At 43.6% G+C, this 18,118-nt stretch overlaps 1 protein-coding gene across 2 annotated transcripts in view; it reads left to right on the top strand.

Annotated features, from left to right (window-relative positions):
* FMN1 (formin 1) overlaps positions 1-18,118 on the top strand; it is a 444,801-nt gene that overhangs the window by 143,934 nt on the left and 282,749 nt on the right. Inside the window, exons 1-2 of one of the 2 annotated variants that reach the window (XM_080658929.1) lie at positions 1,674-3,491; positions 5,176-5,293. In XM_080658929.1, the coding sequence (XP_080515055.1) occupies positions 2,094-3,491; positions 5,176-5,293 (1,516 nt within the window). In that variant the 5' untranslated portion in view covers positions 1,674-2,093. Of the gene's footprint in view, positions 1-1,673; positions 3,492-5,175; positions 5,294-18,118 lie in introns of those variants that run through there. The other variant, XM_080658928.1, reaches the window with a different exon arrangement.

Genomic DNA, 18,118 nt, shown 5'->3' with positions numbered 1-18,118 from the left:
CACAGTCCAATCAAGGATTAGGAAGTGCTGTCTTAACTTTCCTGTAAGGACTGATGGAATACAATATGTACCCTCTTTGTGCGAGGGTTCCTTTTGAACACATTGCTAGACGTGCTATTGCAATCAGAATTTCTTTTTTTTTTTTTAAATATATTTTATTGATATTTCACAGAGAGGAAGGGAGAGGGATAGAGAGCTAGAAACATCGATGAGAGAGAAACATCGATCAGCTGCCTCCTGCACACCTCCCACTGAGGATGTGCCCGCAACCAAGGTACATGCCCCTGACCGGAATCGAACCCGGGACCTTTCAGTCCGCAGGCCGACGCTCTATCCACTGAGCCAAACCGGTTTCGGCACAATCAGAATTTCTTAGTGTTCATATTTATTGGGGAACACGATACAAGTTATCAGTGTGGCACCCACAGCCATTCCCTGCTACAGAATAGGCAAGACTGTCCTTTGGCTTGTGGCAACAACTATTTTGCAGAATAAATTGCTGTTTGTGTTTAACACTTGGGCTCAAAGAGAGCTGGTGATTACTTTTGAGGGATGGTAACTATTAAGCTAGCTTGACTCTCCGGGATCCAGCACGGTGCCTTGCCTGTCCCAGGTGCTTACTCAATGCCTGCTGACTGGACAGGATTTGAAAGAGAAACACTGAGAGCTTCAGGTGCGACAGGAAGCTGTCCCAGGAGGCAACTATGCAGCTGGGAAACAGGGCTGCAGTTTTTCCAGGACCGCAGTCGCCAGGTTCCCAGCATATAATCAGAGTATTGGGAACTACATTGAGCTGTTGGGCGGTTGTTTTGTCTGTCCTGTTTCTGTTTTAGGCAAATTGAGTCTTTGATAGAGACCTGACTGGTAGAGACCTTTCAGATGTTTTGTCCCTTAGAGGAATGTGGCTCCTCGGGGACTTTGTGAATTGCTTTGCCTAACAAGGCAGGTTGTGTGTTACCATGTACCATGCCAGGCTTCCTTTAGTTGGTTGGATCACTGAAGCAGAGAGAGGTGCCCTTTAGCCGCCAGGATTCCTAAGAGAGCCAGGAAGTCAGAGCTGCTGAAGAAGCCTGAGGTTGGCAGGGAGTGTGGAGAGTAACCATTCCTGCCGGGCTGGGGCTGTTTACACTGCCACCCTGAGGCTGGTGGACACTGGGTGTGGTGGGCGTGCCCGTCTAAGTACCTGTTTGTGGAACCCTGAGACACCAGGGCAGAGCTAAAACAGCAGTAATCTGAAACCAGTCGCGTTGGTTAGCTCTGCCTCCCTAGCTAAAATCTGCATTCCAGATGAAACCTGCAGGGAAGCGGAAGAAAGCACTTAAAAAAAAAAAAAAAAAGCTTCAATGGCAGTAAATTAACTGCTTTTGAGTTCCAGGGATTTTGAGATGATCTAGTTCTTTCTTTAGTTTTATTTCTTTGCCTTGGGCTTTGTGAGTGGCTGTTGATCTGTGTGCACTGCTAGTTTTTTGTGTGTGTTTTTGGCCTGGATGACACAGGCTTCTGACCATAATTTAGATGGCAAAGTAGGGCCCGTAAAAAGTATTTCAGTCATTTTCTGCTGATTCACTTTTGAATGTCTTGGGCTGCTGGGGTGGTGGAGGGCTGTCAGGAGCAGCTTGCCGGCTCAGCACTTTCTGGAGCCTTACTTGCTCACCAATGAGGAAGTTGAAAGCAACCAGGAGAAAGACAGGCACTGGGGCGGAGCTGTGGTGAAGTCCTGGGCTGGGATGACTGGGGCCGGCTGACTTTCCTTACGACAAAAAGCCTTTTGTCCACGGAAATAAATACGGAAGTCCCAGAGGAGCAGCCTCCCAGCCCGTGAGTAGTAAGGTGCGCGCAGCCCAGGCAGCTTGTGGGCATAGAGCTCCGCGGCCTTTTTACAGTTGCCCTGGGCGCACCGTGGCCGCACAGACCGGAAGGGGAGCACAGTGACTGACCTGAAAGAAACCAAGTGTGCTGCCGGGCGGCTGAGGAGCTGGCTGCCGGGTCCTGTTGCTCCTGTCCTGTAAGTTAAGAGCTGATGGAGTGGATAAACTGAGAGCAGGGGAAGGTAACAGAAGTCAGGACTTCCATCCAGGGCACTGCTGTGAGGCATGGAGGACGTTGGTGACCCTGTGAATGGCAGTGATGTCCCGCAACCAGACAAGTCTGAAGCTGGACCCGAAATGGCTCAGTCGATCCTGAGCAAGTTCTCTATGAAATCCCTCTTTGGGTTTGCGAGTAAACTGGAATCTGTGAAGCCCGAAGAGGAAGATGTGGTGCTGCAAGCATTCCACGCTTTAGTGGTGGATCCCACGCGTCAGCTGGATGGTCCCAGCAAGGGCTCTGATGAGCAGGAGGCAGGGGCTCAGGTTGCACCCGGCCTCGGAGGAGATGATGGGAAGACTGCGAGGGAGGAGACAGAGAGGGAGTCGGAGGGAAGTCAGAGAAAAGCAGAGGCAGGGACTTCTCTCCCTGGTCAAGAGCTTCTTCCACTCACTGCTCTGAGTGAGAGCAGAGACGATGCCATCTTGGTTCGCGGGACCCTCGTGACCACCACCAGTGATTCGGACTCTGATGATGGTGGCCAGGAGCCAGAAGAGGGAAGCAACACCAATGGCCCAAAGTCCCCAAGTGTTGTTTTATCCGAGCCATCCGAGGAGCCCCAAGAAAAGCCAGGAGATTGTAGGGAGAACACTGCCGCTGGGGAGAGGGATGCTGCAGAGCCCGGAGAGGAAGGTGCTCAGGGGGCTCCCCCTGAGACATGTAGCAAACCGGAACCTGGTGATGGTGGTCTTCAGACGGAGCACAGCCCCAGTCAAGGACAGGCTGGGGAAGAAGGTTCCCAAGTTCCACCTGTGGGGACAGACCAGACCTTGAGTGCTGGTGTCACCGAGAACACCTCTTCTAAAAAAGAATCCCCTGGAGAGAAGTCATTCCAGCTGCCAGCTTTCTTTAGTGGGCTCCGCGTGCTGAAGAAGGGGGCTCCCACTGAGGGTGGGGAGACCATCACCGAAATTAAACCAAAGGATGGGGACCTAGCTCTGCTCAAATTGACCCAGCCCGTTCAGAAGTCCCTAGCACAGACAGGGCCGCAGACAGCCCCGCAGACAGTGAAGACTGGGGAGAAAGCCAGTGACCTGAAGGCCACTCCCACTCTCCTGGAGCAGCTCTCCCAGCTCCTCAGCATCGACATGCCCAGGGCCGAAGTGAAGGCAGAAGACCCTGAGCTGCCCAGGGGAGGAGAGATGGGCTGCAGCGCTGCCCAGGAGAGCCAGCGTGGCCCAGGAGAAGCACAAACCCAGGGTGGAGAGGTCAAACCGAAGCCACCAGAAACCGCCCTGGAGGCCTTTAAAGCCTTGTTCATCCGTCCCCCCAAAAAGGGGACCACAGCTGACACCTCTGAGCTGGAAGCTCTCAAGCGCAAGATGAGGCATGAGAAGGAGTCCCTAAGAGCTGTGTTTGAACGGTCCAAGGCAAGGCCAGCGGACGGCCCCTCTGATTCCAAAAGCGTATGTAGAATTGGGTTTTCCATTTTGTCATACAATGTGATGCTGCTGTATTTCTTTTGAGGTTTGCTGTCAAAGTGAATTCTGGTCACCTATCATTAGTGACTGCCTTTTAGGTGAATGATGATGATTATTGAAATTGTCCTTGTAAGGAGTAGGACAGCAGCGTTTTCTTCCTTATATTTTTATGGATTGGTATAAGAGAGGTGTATGTAATTATGTGCTGGTGGGAAAGGGAAGCTGTCACTCGGAGTTTAAACATTAATAGTAAATGTTCTTATAAAACTGAGCAGCATGAGGATGCGATGCAATATGGAAACAGCCCAGGTTTCCTCACCACTTAATTATATACCTCGGTGAAAAGTATTTTTCCTTTATATGTCTGCCACTCGGCGGAATACTTCTTTGTGATGTAATTGAAATGTTCTGTGTTGGTTACAAGGCGTCCTGATTGAGCACTTGATTTAAAATGAGACCTGGATTTTAATTCTGACAATGCCATTTACTGTCTGGGTGACCCTGATCACCTCTGAGCCTCAATCTCCTCATGAGGAGAAAAGAAAAAAAAGAAAGTGCTTACCCTCAACCTATATGGTGGTTGTGAAGATTTAAGTGAAGTTAGTGTATGGTGACTATCTAATTAATAAAAGCAATAAAAGCTGTTACTCAAAGAAAATTAATTTGGTAATTTACAGACTACCTGTCCAATAGATCTTAGAGGTTCATAAGGACAACAAATAGAATGTCTTGGGTTATATCAACTCAAAATACAATTGTTTCCTCTTATATAGTTCATCAGTTAAAATGTTAAACATTAAAAAGTTTTTGGTAGAATTATTTTGGGGTTTAGTTAAAAACTAAACCCAATGTAACACTTGCATAATTACAAAAATCAATAGATAAAAATAGCTTGAAGGCCATTTCACTATGATTTTTTTTTAATAGAAAAGAAAAAGAGGATTGAAATAGCAATGTGGGCTGCTTGAGAAGTGTATCTTGGCCTACAACTAATGTTGATGGAAAGTGGAAAAGTAGTCATTATATCATAAATAACCATGGGGTTGTTTGGGATACACTTGTAAACATTCCTATACGTGTACTTGATTGGAGTACATTTGTATCTATATCTTCAGCTGAAAGTGTATTTGTGATTTTTTTAAAAAGATAGTTACATGATAAAAATCATCTATCAAGGGTTGTGTAATACTTGGCCTTGAGGTGTGTGTTTTTTTTTTATTGAAGTATAATGAACATACAACATTATACTAGTTTCCGGTATACATGATTTGACATTTGTATGTATTTTGAAACAATTAGCACAGTAAGTAAGGCTCTTTACCCTCTATCCCCATGCGGAATTACAAATTTCTTTTCATGCAATGAGAATATTTAAAGTTTACCTTCTTAATAACTTCCAAATTTAAACTACAACTCTATTGACTATAGTTACCATGCTGTACTTTAATTACATCCCCATAGCCTTGAGTTGTGTTTTTTTTTGTTTTTTTTTGTTTTTAATTTTCACTCCCACTGATCACTTTAGATGTCTGGGAAAGGATCATTGAATGCAATGTGCAACTGGCCATTATTTTATTAATGTTAGAGTTAACATGTTGATTTTGGGGAATAAATAGCTTTAGCCATATTTCGTTTAACTTATTATTTTATTTGCCCACTTTTTAAACAGCCTGAGCACAGCCCCACTGAGCAGGACGATAGGACTCCTGGCAGACTCCAAGCTGTCTGGCCACCCCCAAAGACAAAGGACACAGAAGAAAAAGTGGGATTGAAGTACACTGAAGCAGGTAATGTGAAAACAGGCCAGGCACCCAGGAATGGGTCTCCTGCGGCAATGGCTTTTAGTTCTAATTCAGGAGACTCTCGGAATTTGAGTTTTTGTTTTGTTATAAATGTAATGCTGAAGGCTTTTCTTTTTGTTTGCACCTTTAAAGGGAACCCTTACACTCTTATCGCTAACGAATCTTTTCGAAATGAAAGGTGAATGCAGTGGAGTGAATGAAGGGGGGCACTGGCGTAAAGTAAGAGACCCTTTGGGGAACTAATGGAGAAGGTAGATTACAAATTCCTCAGGAAGCAGGTGGTTGGCCCTCTATAATGTGTGAGCTGGCAGGGTTGCTGGAAGAGGCAGAGTATGGTTCTCCAGAGCTGTAATCTGATTTGCTGTTTGTCTGTGACTAATGCTTTTCAGCCACAGGAACCTTGTGCAGAGTGAATGTACAGATCCCATATCAGTTACTCTTTCACTTTTGTTAGACAAAAGCTTTATTTCATGGATGGCCATTTTTAAAGGAACCTAACTCTCTGGAAACCTTCCTAAGAGCTTTGCTTGAATATATTTAAGTGGAGTGGGGATCTAGACATTTTTACTCTGTAAGTGAAAGGTTCACATGAAATTGTAAAAAGAAATGAAAGATGAGAGGATAGTATATCTTAATTGCATATGTGTGAATGTATGTGTCTATAATGAATCCTCTGTCATCCTAGCATTTGTAACTTACCTATGCATGCTTATATTTTGCTGGTTGCCTTAGATATGTGTGTATATTAAGGTCAATCTATCTGGTTATAAAAAAGTACTTCCTTCCGTTCTACTCATAGGTAGATATAGTGGATCAAAGTTTAGGTGATTTAGTAATAGTCTCATCCCTACCAGTATATCATGGCATCCTCCTTGTAACTGGCCATTAATGTTAATTTTATTAATGTTAGAGTTAATGTGTTTATTTTCAGGGAATATTAGCCAAATTCCACTTGGTAATAGAGAAGGAAATAAACCTCAGTGGTATTTGGGGGGTGTTTATACTTCTACAGAGATTCCTTAGGTTTCACTTCTGTCTTCTTTTATTTCTGAAGCTCAGCGGGGCACCCTCGTTTACCTCATATGTGGCTTTTCCAGTCTTTCTAACTTTCTTGTTTTACTATAATGATCTGTGTTCTGAGAGGTCTCTGAGGTTTTGGGTGAGATGGGGAAAAGGAGGATGAAGGGCCGAACAATGATAGTTCTCCTAGATGGGCTCTGATGGCACAATGACATCATGCAGCAGAGAGAGAGTGACTATTAAGGAAAGGCATCTAGGTCCCCAGCCAGTTCTCACGAGTGACAGTACTGTGGCTTAATTACTGTGTTCCTAGGGCTAGTGCTCAGATTCTTGAGAGCCTTGGAGGTACACAATACCCTGTGGATACGCTTGGGGAGAGTGGGGAGGATACACTTGGGGAGGGCGAGGGGTGGATATAAAAAAAGAATAACATACCCCATGCCTGAAGGAAATTTGTTTTTAACCCAGTACTCAATATTAGCATGGTGCCTTGTCACTTATTGCTAATCTTGAGGAAGTTAACGTTATTGTCTCTGTTGTTGAGAAATAAGCATTTGGCTTATAACAATGAATTCTGTGGTATTTTCATTGATTCCCCTGCCCTTAGGGAAACATACAAAATTTGCCACTCTGTAGGAATCACAGAGACAGAAAAACTAGATACAAAATATTTCAAGGTATTTGAAGTCTTACGCTTTTATACCTTCAGTGCTTTTATTTTTTCTAGGGTGTATTATTCATTAAATGAGTGAAACAGGAGGTCAAGACTCTAGCATTCATATTTCAGTTGTGCGTTAGCAATTGTGAGCTGTTGACATCTGAGCCTACTAGTAGTTCTTGGCAGAGATGGAAAAGAGATGATGTTTTTCATCATGAGTCTCACTCTGTCCTTACACTGCCCTCGGCCACTTCGGACTTGCCACCGCTTAGATTTCCCTCTATTCAGACTTTATCGTTCAATGATCTTCTTTTTTCTGAGGCTTAAGATAACACCTAATACTGTAAACTCACTTTGTTCAAGAATAAAAAGTAAAAGAGAGCTGATATCAGAGAAGCTGTCCCCTTAAACTACTGCTTCTTGAATCTTCTTTGCCACAGGATGGTAGCTAGCCACTGTTGCTGGTGCTCACTGCCAAGAATTCTCTCTCTTGTCATTACCAAGCCTTCAGCATCATCTGTAGATGCTGACACTGTGACTACCTTAGCAGCTAAAGCCTTTGACTCCCATAAGAGCCTCTGATGCCATTTTGATGACATTGTGCCCACCATCAAGGGCAATTCTGCTGCCAATCTCTGAGCTCTTAGAGCCTTGGTGATGTGCCAGTTGAGACAAACACCAGAACCTCCAGAGCTGTCACTGAGGGCACTCTCAGGTCTTAGAGTTGACCTCCACTACTCTGGGAGGGCCCCAGTGTTAGCTCACTGTTGTGCCTGAATTGCTCTGCTCAAGGAGAGAGAATCACTTTCTCCCATCTCTTGGGCTGTGCTTTCTTACATTCCTCCTTGTGTTTGGAATGCCTCACTGCAGTTTTGAGTGAAGAATTCCCCCGCCCCCTTTTCCTTGGACTTGAGCTGGCGACCACCTGAGTGACAGACCCCATGTTCTTCTCAGAACCGTCTTTTCCCCTCTGAGCACAGGAGCTTGCTGTTGAAACAAGCTTGGGGGATGGTCTTACATTTTCAGAAGGAATTATTTAGTGGACTTCTCACATCTTAACAGTTAATCAACCCAATGTGAGTCCTTGCCACTTTCCTGTGGAGCCGACCAGAAATAGCAGTGAACTTGTGGAGCTCTGGGCTAAGCAAAACCCAATCACGACAAAGTAAAAAGGTGTTCTGTGACACATACAAGGAGAACCTGAGAGAAAAATGCCTACCTTTTAAATTTGTGGCAAAAGCAATTTGTCTCACGAGAAATAGATAACCAGTATTCTGTCCCTTTTCTAATACACTGTCCTGTATGTGCTGAGGTTATGTAAGGGTTAGTAACTTCCTTAGTCATTAAAAACAAAAACCTAGAAAGCGTAAGATGCTCTCGGTATCATATAATCATTGAATAATAAGAGTTAAAATAGAGTTAAACGTTTTATCTCAAACTTGAATGAAAATAATTTATTAACCACCTTAGGTCAGATCTTTTGTGCAGTATAAAGGCACTTGACCTTATTTTCTTTTCATTGCATGTATTACTACATCAAGCACAGTCCTGTTGGGAATCAGGCAACACTCCAACTGGGTGACTTGATTGAGAGTTTATTAGAGAACTGGAGGCCCCGTGCACGAAATTTTGTGTACTGGGGGGTGGGGGGTGGGGGAGGGTCTCTCATCCCAGCCTGTGCCCTCTTACAGTCCAGGATCCCTCTTGCAGTCCAGGACCCCTCTCTTCTTACCACCCCCCTGTTCACTGCTCCTTACCTCTTGGCTCACTGCTCCTCAGCACTGCCACAGAGGCAGGAGAGGCTCCTGCCACCACCACTGTGCTAGCCAGCTGTGAGCCCGACTCCTGGCTGAGCAGTGCTGCCCCTGTGGGAGCGCACTGACCACCCGGGGATGGCTCCTGTGTTGAGTGTCTGCCCCTTGATGGTCAGCGTGCGTCATAGCGACCAGTTGTTCTGCAGGTCCTTCTGCAGTTCGGTTGATTTGCATATTAGGCTTTTATTATATAGGACTAGAGGCCCAGTGCACGAAATTCGTGCACAGAGGATGTGTCCCTTAGCCCAGCCTGCACCCTTTCCAATCTGGGACCCCTCGAGGGATGTCCGACTGCCCGTTTAGGCCCGATCCCGGTGGGGTCGGGCCGAAATGGGCAGTGGGACATCCCTCTCACAATCCAGGACTGCTGGCTTCCAACTGCTCACCTGCCTGCCTTCCTAATTGCCCCAACCGCTTCTTCCTGCCAGCCTGATCACCCGCTAACCACTCCCCTGCCAGCCTGATTGATGCCTAACTCCTCCCCTGCCAGCCTGTTTGCCCCTAACTGCCCTCCCCTGCAGGCCTGGTCACCCCTAACTGCCCTCCCCTGCAGGCCTGGTCCCCCCCAACTGTCCTTCCCTGCAGGCCCGGTCTCCCCCAACTTCCCTCCTCTGCCAGCCTCGTCACCCCTAACTGCCCTCCCCTGCAGGCTTGATCGCCCCCAACTGCCCTCCCTTGCAGACCTGGTCCCTCCCAACTGCCCTCCCCTGCTGGCCATCTTGTGGTGGCCATCTTGTGTCCACATGAGGGCAGGATCTTTGACCACATGGGGGCAGCCATCTTGTGTGTTGGAGTGACAGTCAATTTGCATATTACTCTTTTATTAGATAGGATAGAGGCCTGGTGCACGGGTGGGGACCGGCTGGTTTGCCCTGAAGGGTGTCCTGGATCAGGGTGGGGGTTCCTTTGGGGCATGGGGTGGCTTGGGCAAGGGGCCTGTGGTGTTTTGCAGGCTGACCACGCCCCCCAGTGACCCAAGGGAAGGCCCTGGTATCTGGGATTTATTTATCTTCTATAATTGAAACTTTGTAGCCTTGAGCAGAGCCAAGCCTCCTGCTTGCTCCATGGCTGCAGCCATTTTCGTTGGGATTTATTTATCTTCTATAATTGGAACTTCGTAGCCTCTAGTGGAGGCCAAGGCAGGCCAGGGCTGCAGAAGCTGGGCTTCCTCCATTGCCAGGGGCAACTCAAGCCTCCTGCTTTCTCCAGCTCTGTGGCTGCAGCCATTTTTGTTGGGATTTATTTACCTTCTATAATTGAAACTTTGTAGCCTTGAGTGGAGGCCTGGGGCAGCCAGGGTGTGCAGAAAGCTTGACTTCCTCCATTGCCGGAGAAACCCAAGCCTCCTGCTCTCTCTGTGGCCGCAGCCATCTTGGTTGGGTTGATTTGCATACTCACTCCTGATTGGCTGGTGGGCGTGGCTTGTGGGTGTAGTGGAGTGATGGTTAATTTGCATATTACTCTTTTATTAGATAGGATATTTTTTTTTCTTCTTTTTTTTAATCTTTATTGTTCAGATTATTACAGGTGTTCCTCTTTTTTTCCCCCATAGCTCCCCTCCACCTGATTCCCCACCCCACCCATGCCCTTACACCCCCCGCCACTGTCTTCATCCATAGGTGTAAGATTTTTGTCCAATCTCTTCCCGCACCCCTCACACCCCCTTCCCCCTGAGAATTGTCAGTCCACTCCCTTTCTATGTCCCTGATTCTATTATATTCACCAGTCCATTCTGTTCTTCAGATTTCTTATTCACTTGATTTTTAGATTCACTTGTTGGTAGGTATGTATTTGATGTCATTTTGTTGTTCATAAATTTTATCTTTACCTTTTTCTTCTTCCTCTTCTTAAAGAATACCCTTCAGCATTTCATGTAATCCTGGTTTGGTGGTGATGAACTCCTTTAGCTTTTGCTTGTCTGTGAAGCTCTTTATCTGACCTTCAACTCTGAATGATAGCTTTGCTGGGTAGAGTAATCTTGGTTGTAGGTTCTTGCTGTTCATCACTTTGAATATTTCTTGCCACTCCCTTCTGGCCTGCATAGTTTCTGTTGAGAAATCAGCTGACAGTCGTATGGGTGCTCCCTTGTAGGTAACTAACTGTTTTTCTCTTGCTGCTTTCAAGATTCTCTCTTTGTCTTTTGCCCTTGGCATTTTAATTATGATGTGTCTTGGTGTGGTCCTCTTCTGATTCCTCTTGCATGGGGTTCTGTGTGCTTCCTGAACTTGTAAGTCTATTTCTTTCACCAGGTAGGGAAAGTTTTCTGTCATTATTTCTTCTAATAGGTTTTCAATATTTTGCTCTCTCTCTTCTTCTGGCACCCCAAAAATTCGGATGTTGGTACGCTTAAAGTTGTCCCAGAGGCTCCTTACACTATCTCCATATTTTTGGATTTTTTCTTTTTGTTTTTCTGGTTGGGTGTTTTTTGTTTCCTCATATTTCAGATCTTTGGTTTGATTCTTGGGGTATGTTGATCTACAGTTGAGTTTCTGTATATTCTTTATTTCAGACAGTGTATGCTTAATTTCTGACTGGTCCTTTTCCATTTTTTTGGCATTCTCATTAAGATCCTTAAAGGTCTCACTAAGTTCCTCAGCGGTTTTTAGAAGATTCTTGAGTAACCTTATAAATGTGGTTCTGAACTCTATGTCGTCCAGGAGTTGGCTTTCCTCCATTTCTTTCATTCGTGACATGTTTCTTTGTCTCCGCATTTTGCTGCTTCCTTGTGTTGATGGAGTGGCTTTGTGTGGTAGGTGACCTATAGGGGCCAGTAGCTCAGCCTCCCCAATCACCTGAGGTGGACGCCTTTGGTACACCCCTTTGTGGGCTGAGTGCAAAGTCTTGGTGTAGTTAAGCCTTGATTGCTGTTGGTACACTGGGAGGAATTGACCTCCAGGCCAATTGGCTGTGAGGACCCGCTGTGTCTATAATGGAAGAACTGCTGCGCTGGAGACACGCTTATGGTGCAGGACTTGTTTCAGTGGGGCTTTGGTGCTCACTGAGTCTGCCTCTTGAATGTGTCACTTATGGATGTGAGGAGTTGAAATCTGGTGTCTCACACTGACCACTAGGTACACTGGCTTCTGGATCTCCAATGGAGTGCAGGTCAGCTACTGTCTGAGAATACCCAGCAGGCGCTACAGTGAGAACTACAGTTTTCTCCTCTTTGCTTGGGGTTTGGAGGTTTTGGAGCTGTCTGACCCAGGCTGCAAGTTTGCTAGGTTAAGCTACGATAGGGCAGGTCATTCATCTGCTAAAGCCGCTGCTTGGAGCTTGCGTGGGTTTGTAGATTGTGCGGGGCGGGGTCTCAGGGCGTGACTAGGCTAGGGCGTGGCAAACAGCAATGGCTGCCAGTTAGCCAACTCTGCATCTCCAACCGTCCCTGCGTCCCAGCACAATAAACAATTATTCCTGCGTGCAGCCCTGCAAGCAAGCCTCCCTCACTTTCCGACCCCACGGCAGACAGTCCAGCCTCTCCCCGTAAGAGTTTGGGTCCCCCGTGTCTCCCCAGAAACTGGAGTTCAGAGTAATCGGGAGCTTGTCTCCCTTTGGGTTGAAAAAAGCAGCGCTCCCAGTCGCCCGTTGCCAGCCCGATTCGCGTGCCTCTGTACCTCAGCTTTTCAGCGCTTGTACACCCCTCAGTGCTGTTTGCTCTTTCCTTCTAGTTGTAGAACTTCCACTCAGCCAGCTTTCCCGTGGTTCTGGGTGATAGACGTTTTGTCTTTTAGTTGTAGTTTTGAAATTGTTGTGCGAGGCAGCAGTTTAGGTATTTACCTACGCCGCCATCTTGGATCCTATTAGATAGGATATTTACAAAGGTGTGGGCAGGGTTTAGGAAACTCAACAAGAGATAAAGCAGTAGTTTGGGTTGGTAATAGTGTGAAGTTTTTGCAATCCTAGACCTGAAGGGGCAAGGGTCGGAGAAGCTATTGGGAAACCCAGAACTTCAAAGGGAAGCTTAGTAGTATGGAAAACACTGCCTAACAAGAACCCAGCAGGGGACTTGGGACTTGGGTGGAGGGCTGCAGTGATCTCCCCGGGAGGGAGTGGAATGTGTGTGTGTGGGGGGGTGGGGAAGGGTACCTATACCCTGACCCTCTTCTGCTCTGTGGTTTCCCACCGGTCGCTTTGTTGGCCTGCATGGACAGGATTGACACATACATCAGTACCCCTGACCACACAGGCTTTATACAATGGCATGAAGAAGAACTCTTCTTTTTTTTATCATCCTGTGGAAGCATTATGTTTTCTGTTCCAGTCAGTTCATAGGAAATACAATGGCCATCATTCAGAGCCTTGCTCTGTGGATATCTACTTCTCCTTAATATAGAGGCTTTGTTTTCTGATCTCAGAAAATCTTCCACCGCCATCTAGGATCATTCTCTTTCAAAGTTTTAAAAATGTTTTTGTATATTGCAAAATAATATTTTGGAAATATCCTGAAATATCAGAAAGCAAAAGAAACTGCCTGTTATCCTGTTCCATAGAGAAACCATTGCCAACATTTTGCATCATGATAAGCCAATGCGAAATTAAGATTTAAAATTTTATTTGATCACACTCTGCAGGCTGCTTCTTTCACTTGAAAACTTGATTTTTTTTTAATGACTTCTGTTACATTTTAACAAAATTCTTTATAGTAGAATTGCTTAATATAAGGGTATATGCCTTTTTAAAGTTTTGATGCATATTAATAAATAGCCAAAGTTATGTTTTCATACTGAATATCTTTAGATAAAAATTAATAATTTTAGAACACTGAAAATAATTTTTCCTTTATCATTTGCCTTTAACTTTAATTGTAATTTCTGGGGTACATAAGTTTTAAATATTTATGTAGTCATATATTCTCATTTTATTGTATATCTTTTCTATTGGCTTATGAAGACTTTTCTGTATTCAAAGATCATCTATACCTTCAAATTTCTTAAATAATTTCTTTCTACTTCTTCCTTTCTTCTCGCTTTCCTTCAATTTCATATAAAAAATTAATTTTGGTGCATAGCCTGAGGTAGAGATCCAAGCCAACCTCTTTTTTCCAAAGTTGTTAATTTTACAGCAGGCTTCTGGAATAATTATCCCTCTGTGTGCTACGTTTGGGACTATTTGGGGCTTTCTGTTCTGTTTGATGTGTTTGAAATTTTGTATCAGCATTTTAATTATTGCATCATGATACTGCATCTCAGAATCTGTTCAAGTTGTCATGCATACTTTTTGAAAATATGTTTGTGGCTTTCTCTTAAATCTTAGTTTACTTGGTTAAGTTTCAAAAGGATTCCTTTGGGACCTTTATTGGAATTGCATTAATTTTTAAATTGATGTGAGGGTGAGTATGAAAATTGAGATCTTTAAAATGCTTAGTATTTCTGCTTAGGAACATAGCTTATAAAACTATTCAAATTTTCTTTTATTATTGTTCTTTAAATATATTCCAAGGCATATTATTTTAAAAAAAATAAATACAATTAATGAATTTGTGTCTTGCAATTTATTTTTCTTAAAAGTCAAGCGCATTCCTAAGAATCTTGTGATTCATGAAAACCAGCTCTGATTAGTGATTCTTAATATTCTGTGACGCCTTTAAAAACCAGTGATGATAGAGAGCGATGGAAGAAGACACTGTAGTTAATTTTGCATATATTTCAGACCCGCGTCCTCCTAATGAAGTTAATGTTTGTGAGATTAAAATGGTACCATTTGGGGAACTGGCAGTAACTTAATTACCCATGAAATGAGGGAGAAAAAAGTACAAAGAAAAGTACTCATGTTTTCTGAAACAAAATGAGCTGTGCATATTTGGTTTCTCTTCCAATGTGCATCTGGAAAAGCTCTTCTCTACTGGCTGTACCTCAGAGCTGGCCTGCAGCCAGGGCATGGCATATAGACTGCCCTCCTGAGAGTAAGCACATGGGAAAGCGGCCCTAGCAGGGGGCATCATGGCCACTGGAGATTGGAGTGAGCAAGCTGTCAGTGCATGTGGCATCTCTTGGGTCTTACTCACAGCACCCAGAACCTGGGAGTAGCTCAGGAACATCCTTATTCAGAGTATTTTTGGATCAGATAGAGAAATAACTCACCTCTCAACGACTGCCTACTTTCTGGTTTGTTTCTAATTTGGGTTCCCGTAGTTATAGAGTTATTGGCTACCCTTCTTAGTGAGCCAGACATCCTTGCCTCACTAGCCAGGGAAAGCTATAAATACTTTGGAATATTTTAGTGGCCTACTGTACTATGAAAAATTTCTCCATTCATAGCTAACAGGCTGCATTAGCCATGAATGGATTTTCCTTTAATGTCCTGTGTCTAGACAGGATTATGCTAAGTGTCTTCTTTCTCGATTTAGGCAATGAGTTTGTGCATTGTATATTTTATAGGCCTGTGTGATATGTTACTGTTACGGGCCAGATGACGAAACCTCTGCTCTTGTTTTCTTGAAGGAAAGATTTCAGTCAAGAGACAAAGTGCAATAAAGCAATCCAATGATTTCTTGGCCGCAGTGAAAATACACTTAGGGCAGTGAGACAGGAGGCACAGAAGAAGCAGGTGAGCCGAGGCTGGGCTGCTTTGGCTCACCGGGAAGTCAGAGAAGAGAGGGCCCTGCAGACAGCGTCAGGGGGTTAGCCTGGATGAGCTGCCACTGACCACTGCTCCTCTGGCTGCAAGTGTCCTGGGGACCCTGAGCAGGAAGAAGGGTGTGGGGGAAGGGAATAGTGTGGGTGTGGTGGGGTGGGGGTGGGGCGGTGATCTGGGTCCTTTGCGTTGAGGGTGTTTATCTCTCTCTTACTGGTGGGGATTCTTAGGGAAGGTCTCAGGGGAGGGTCTCAAGAGAATATTCATCAGCTTTCTAGGTGTGCTCTTTGTTGTTTTTCCATTGATATTTAGAGAATGTGGAAGGGAGGGATGGGTGGAGGGAGGGAGAAGAGAGAGAAAGAGAGAGAAACACCAATGTGAGAGAAACATTGGTTGTCCCCTAACCAGGGCCCGGGATTGAACTTGCAACCCAGGGTATGTGCCCTTGACCAGGAATTCAACCCACCACCCTTTGGTCCACAGGCCAATACTCTAACCATGGACCACACTGGCCAGGGCCATTTGTCCAATTTTAATAAGTTGTCTATTTTTTATTTTGAAGAGAAGTTTTTTTCCTCTGTTGGGTATAACCCCTTTGGTTAATTGTGCTGAAAATATTTTCTCCCACTCTGAAGGTTGTCTTTCCACTTTATTAATGGTGCCTTTCAATGAATAGAAATTCTCAGTTTTACTATAATCAATCTTGACCTTATGGTTAGGGCATTTTGAGCCTTCTTCAACTAATCTTTCCCCAACTCAGTCATGAAAATATTTTCTCAAATTATCTTAAAAAGGGCATTGGTGCTCTTCATTTGTCATATAGACCTACATATACTGGGCATTGATTTTTGTGTATAAGTTGAGGTGGGTCAAGTTTGTTTTTTCCATATCCAAATAACATAGAATTATTTACTGAAAAACCCAACCTCCCTCCCCTGAAACTGTCTATTCTGTTCCACCATTCTCTAGGCTTATCTAACTTTGGAAAAGTTTAACACTGACTTAAATAACTCTGTAGTAGGTCTTGATCTTCTAGAGTGTGTCCTCTTACCTTGGGTATTCTCAGCTCTTTGTATTTCTATAAGCATTGTAAAATTACTTTTAATCAAATTTTTAAAGATTTGTTGTTTTTTTTTAGAGAGATAGGAAGAGAGAGGGAGAGGAAGAGACAGAAACATCGATGTGATCATGAAACATCTATTGGCTGTCTCCTAGAACTCCCCCTACCAGGGATCCAGCTCAGTATCCGGGCACGTGCCCTGACCGGGAATCAAAGTGGTCACCTTTTGGTGCATGGGACGATACTTAACCAACTGAGCCACACCGGCCAGGGTGCTTTTTATCGGTTTTGATATTAGGATTTTTATTGCATTGACATCTTTACAATGATGAGCTTTTAATTACATGAACACAGTGTATCTTTCCATAAATAAAATATTTATTTGAAATGGTCTCTATTTTTCTTAGTGTTTTATAGTTTTCTTTGTAGAGGTTTTACACAATTTACTTTAAATTTAAAATTTTTTCTAAGTATTCTAAAATTTATGGTACAATTGTGCATGTTTTTTAAAATTCCATTTTCTGACTTTTTTTGTTAGAAAATCCCTCTCTCTCTCTCTCTCTCTCTCTCTCTCTCTCTCTCTCTCTCTCTCTCTCGTATTGACCTTGTATTCAACTTTATATATTACAAACTAGCTACCACACAGCTTTTTTTCTTTTGGAAGAATAAGGAGCTCTTCCCAATAAGGATCTTTGCAGTATATACAAAGAGCATTCTCATTCTACCTTATTTTTTTAAATGCCTGCATAGTACTCAATAAAATAGTAACTGTAAAATATTGATTTATTCCTTTACTGACAGATCTTTTAATCACTTAGATTCTTTCACTGTTGCAAACAGTGCTTTAATGAAATTCTCGTACATCTATTTTGTGCACACCTCTAAATACTTTGATAGGATAGAAGCAGAATTGCTGTGTTACAGTCCTTGCCTGTTTTAACCACTGGTAGACACTGCACAATTGCCCTCTCAAAATATTGAACCAATTCTAAACTAAAATAAGAATGACCGCTACTCACATTTCACCAATTTTCATTTATTTTATGCCAATATAATGGTTAAAAGTTGCATACACTTGTTTTAAGTATGTATTTTTCTGATACTGGCATGGTTGGATATCTTGTTCATTTTATCTTCTTTTGTGACTTGCTTTGCTTTTTTTGTAAATTGCATCATTAGTCTTTACTCTTTTGATTTGGAGGAGTTTTTTATATATTAAGGAAATTAATCCTTTGACTGTTGTATATATTGCATTCTTAATCTCCAGCTTGCCATGTCTTTTATCTCCCGCTCTTTCATTATATGGAAATTTTATATTTTATGTAGTTACATCTTTTCTGGATTTATTGTTGGTTTAAGGAAGTTTTTCCTAACCTAAACTTTAACAATAAGTATATTTTAGCTAAAATACACACATATATGTTTAGGTTTTTTTTTTTTTAATCTAGAATTTGTTTTTGTGTTTTAATGTAAATAAAGGTGTATTAAGGGTGGCAGTGTGCTGTAATGATGGGGGAGCTTGGGCTATGGAATCTAATGTGGAGTCAAATTCAAGGCTTCAGCAGTTACTGAAGCAGTCACACCTTTATTGGACAAGTTACTGGGCAAGCTAATCACCTATTTATGCCTTGGGTTCCTTATATGTTTTTTAAAATGTTGTTTTTAGTATTCAATGAAATAATGCATTT

Source organism: Plecotus auritus, assembly GCF_963455305.1.
Source record: "Plecotus auritus genome assembly, chromosome: 1".
In the NCBI taxonomy this organism is placed as follows: Eukaryota; Metazoa; Chordata; class Mammalia; order Chiroptera; family Vespertilionidae; genus Plecotus; species Plecotus auritus.
This window is presented reverse-complemented; position numbering and strand designations above follow the sequence as displayed.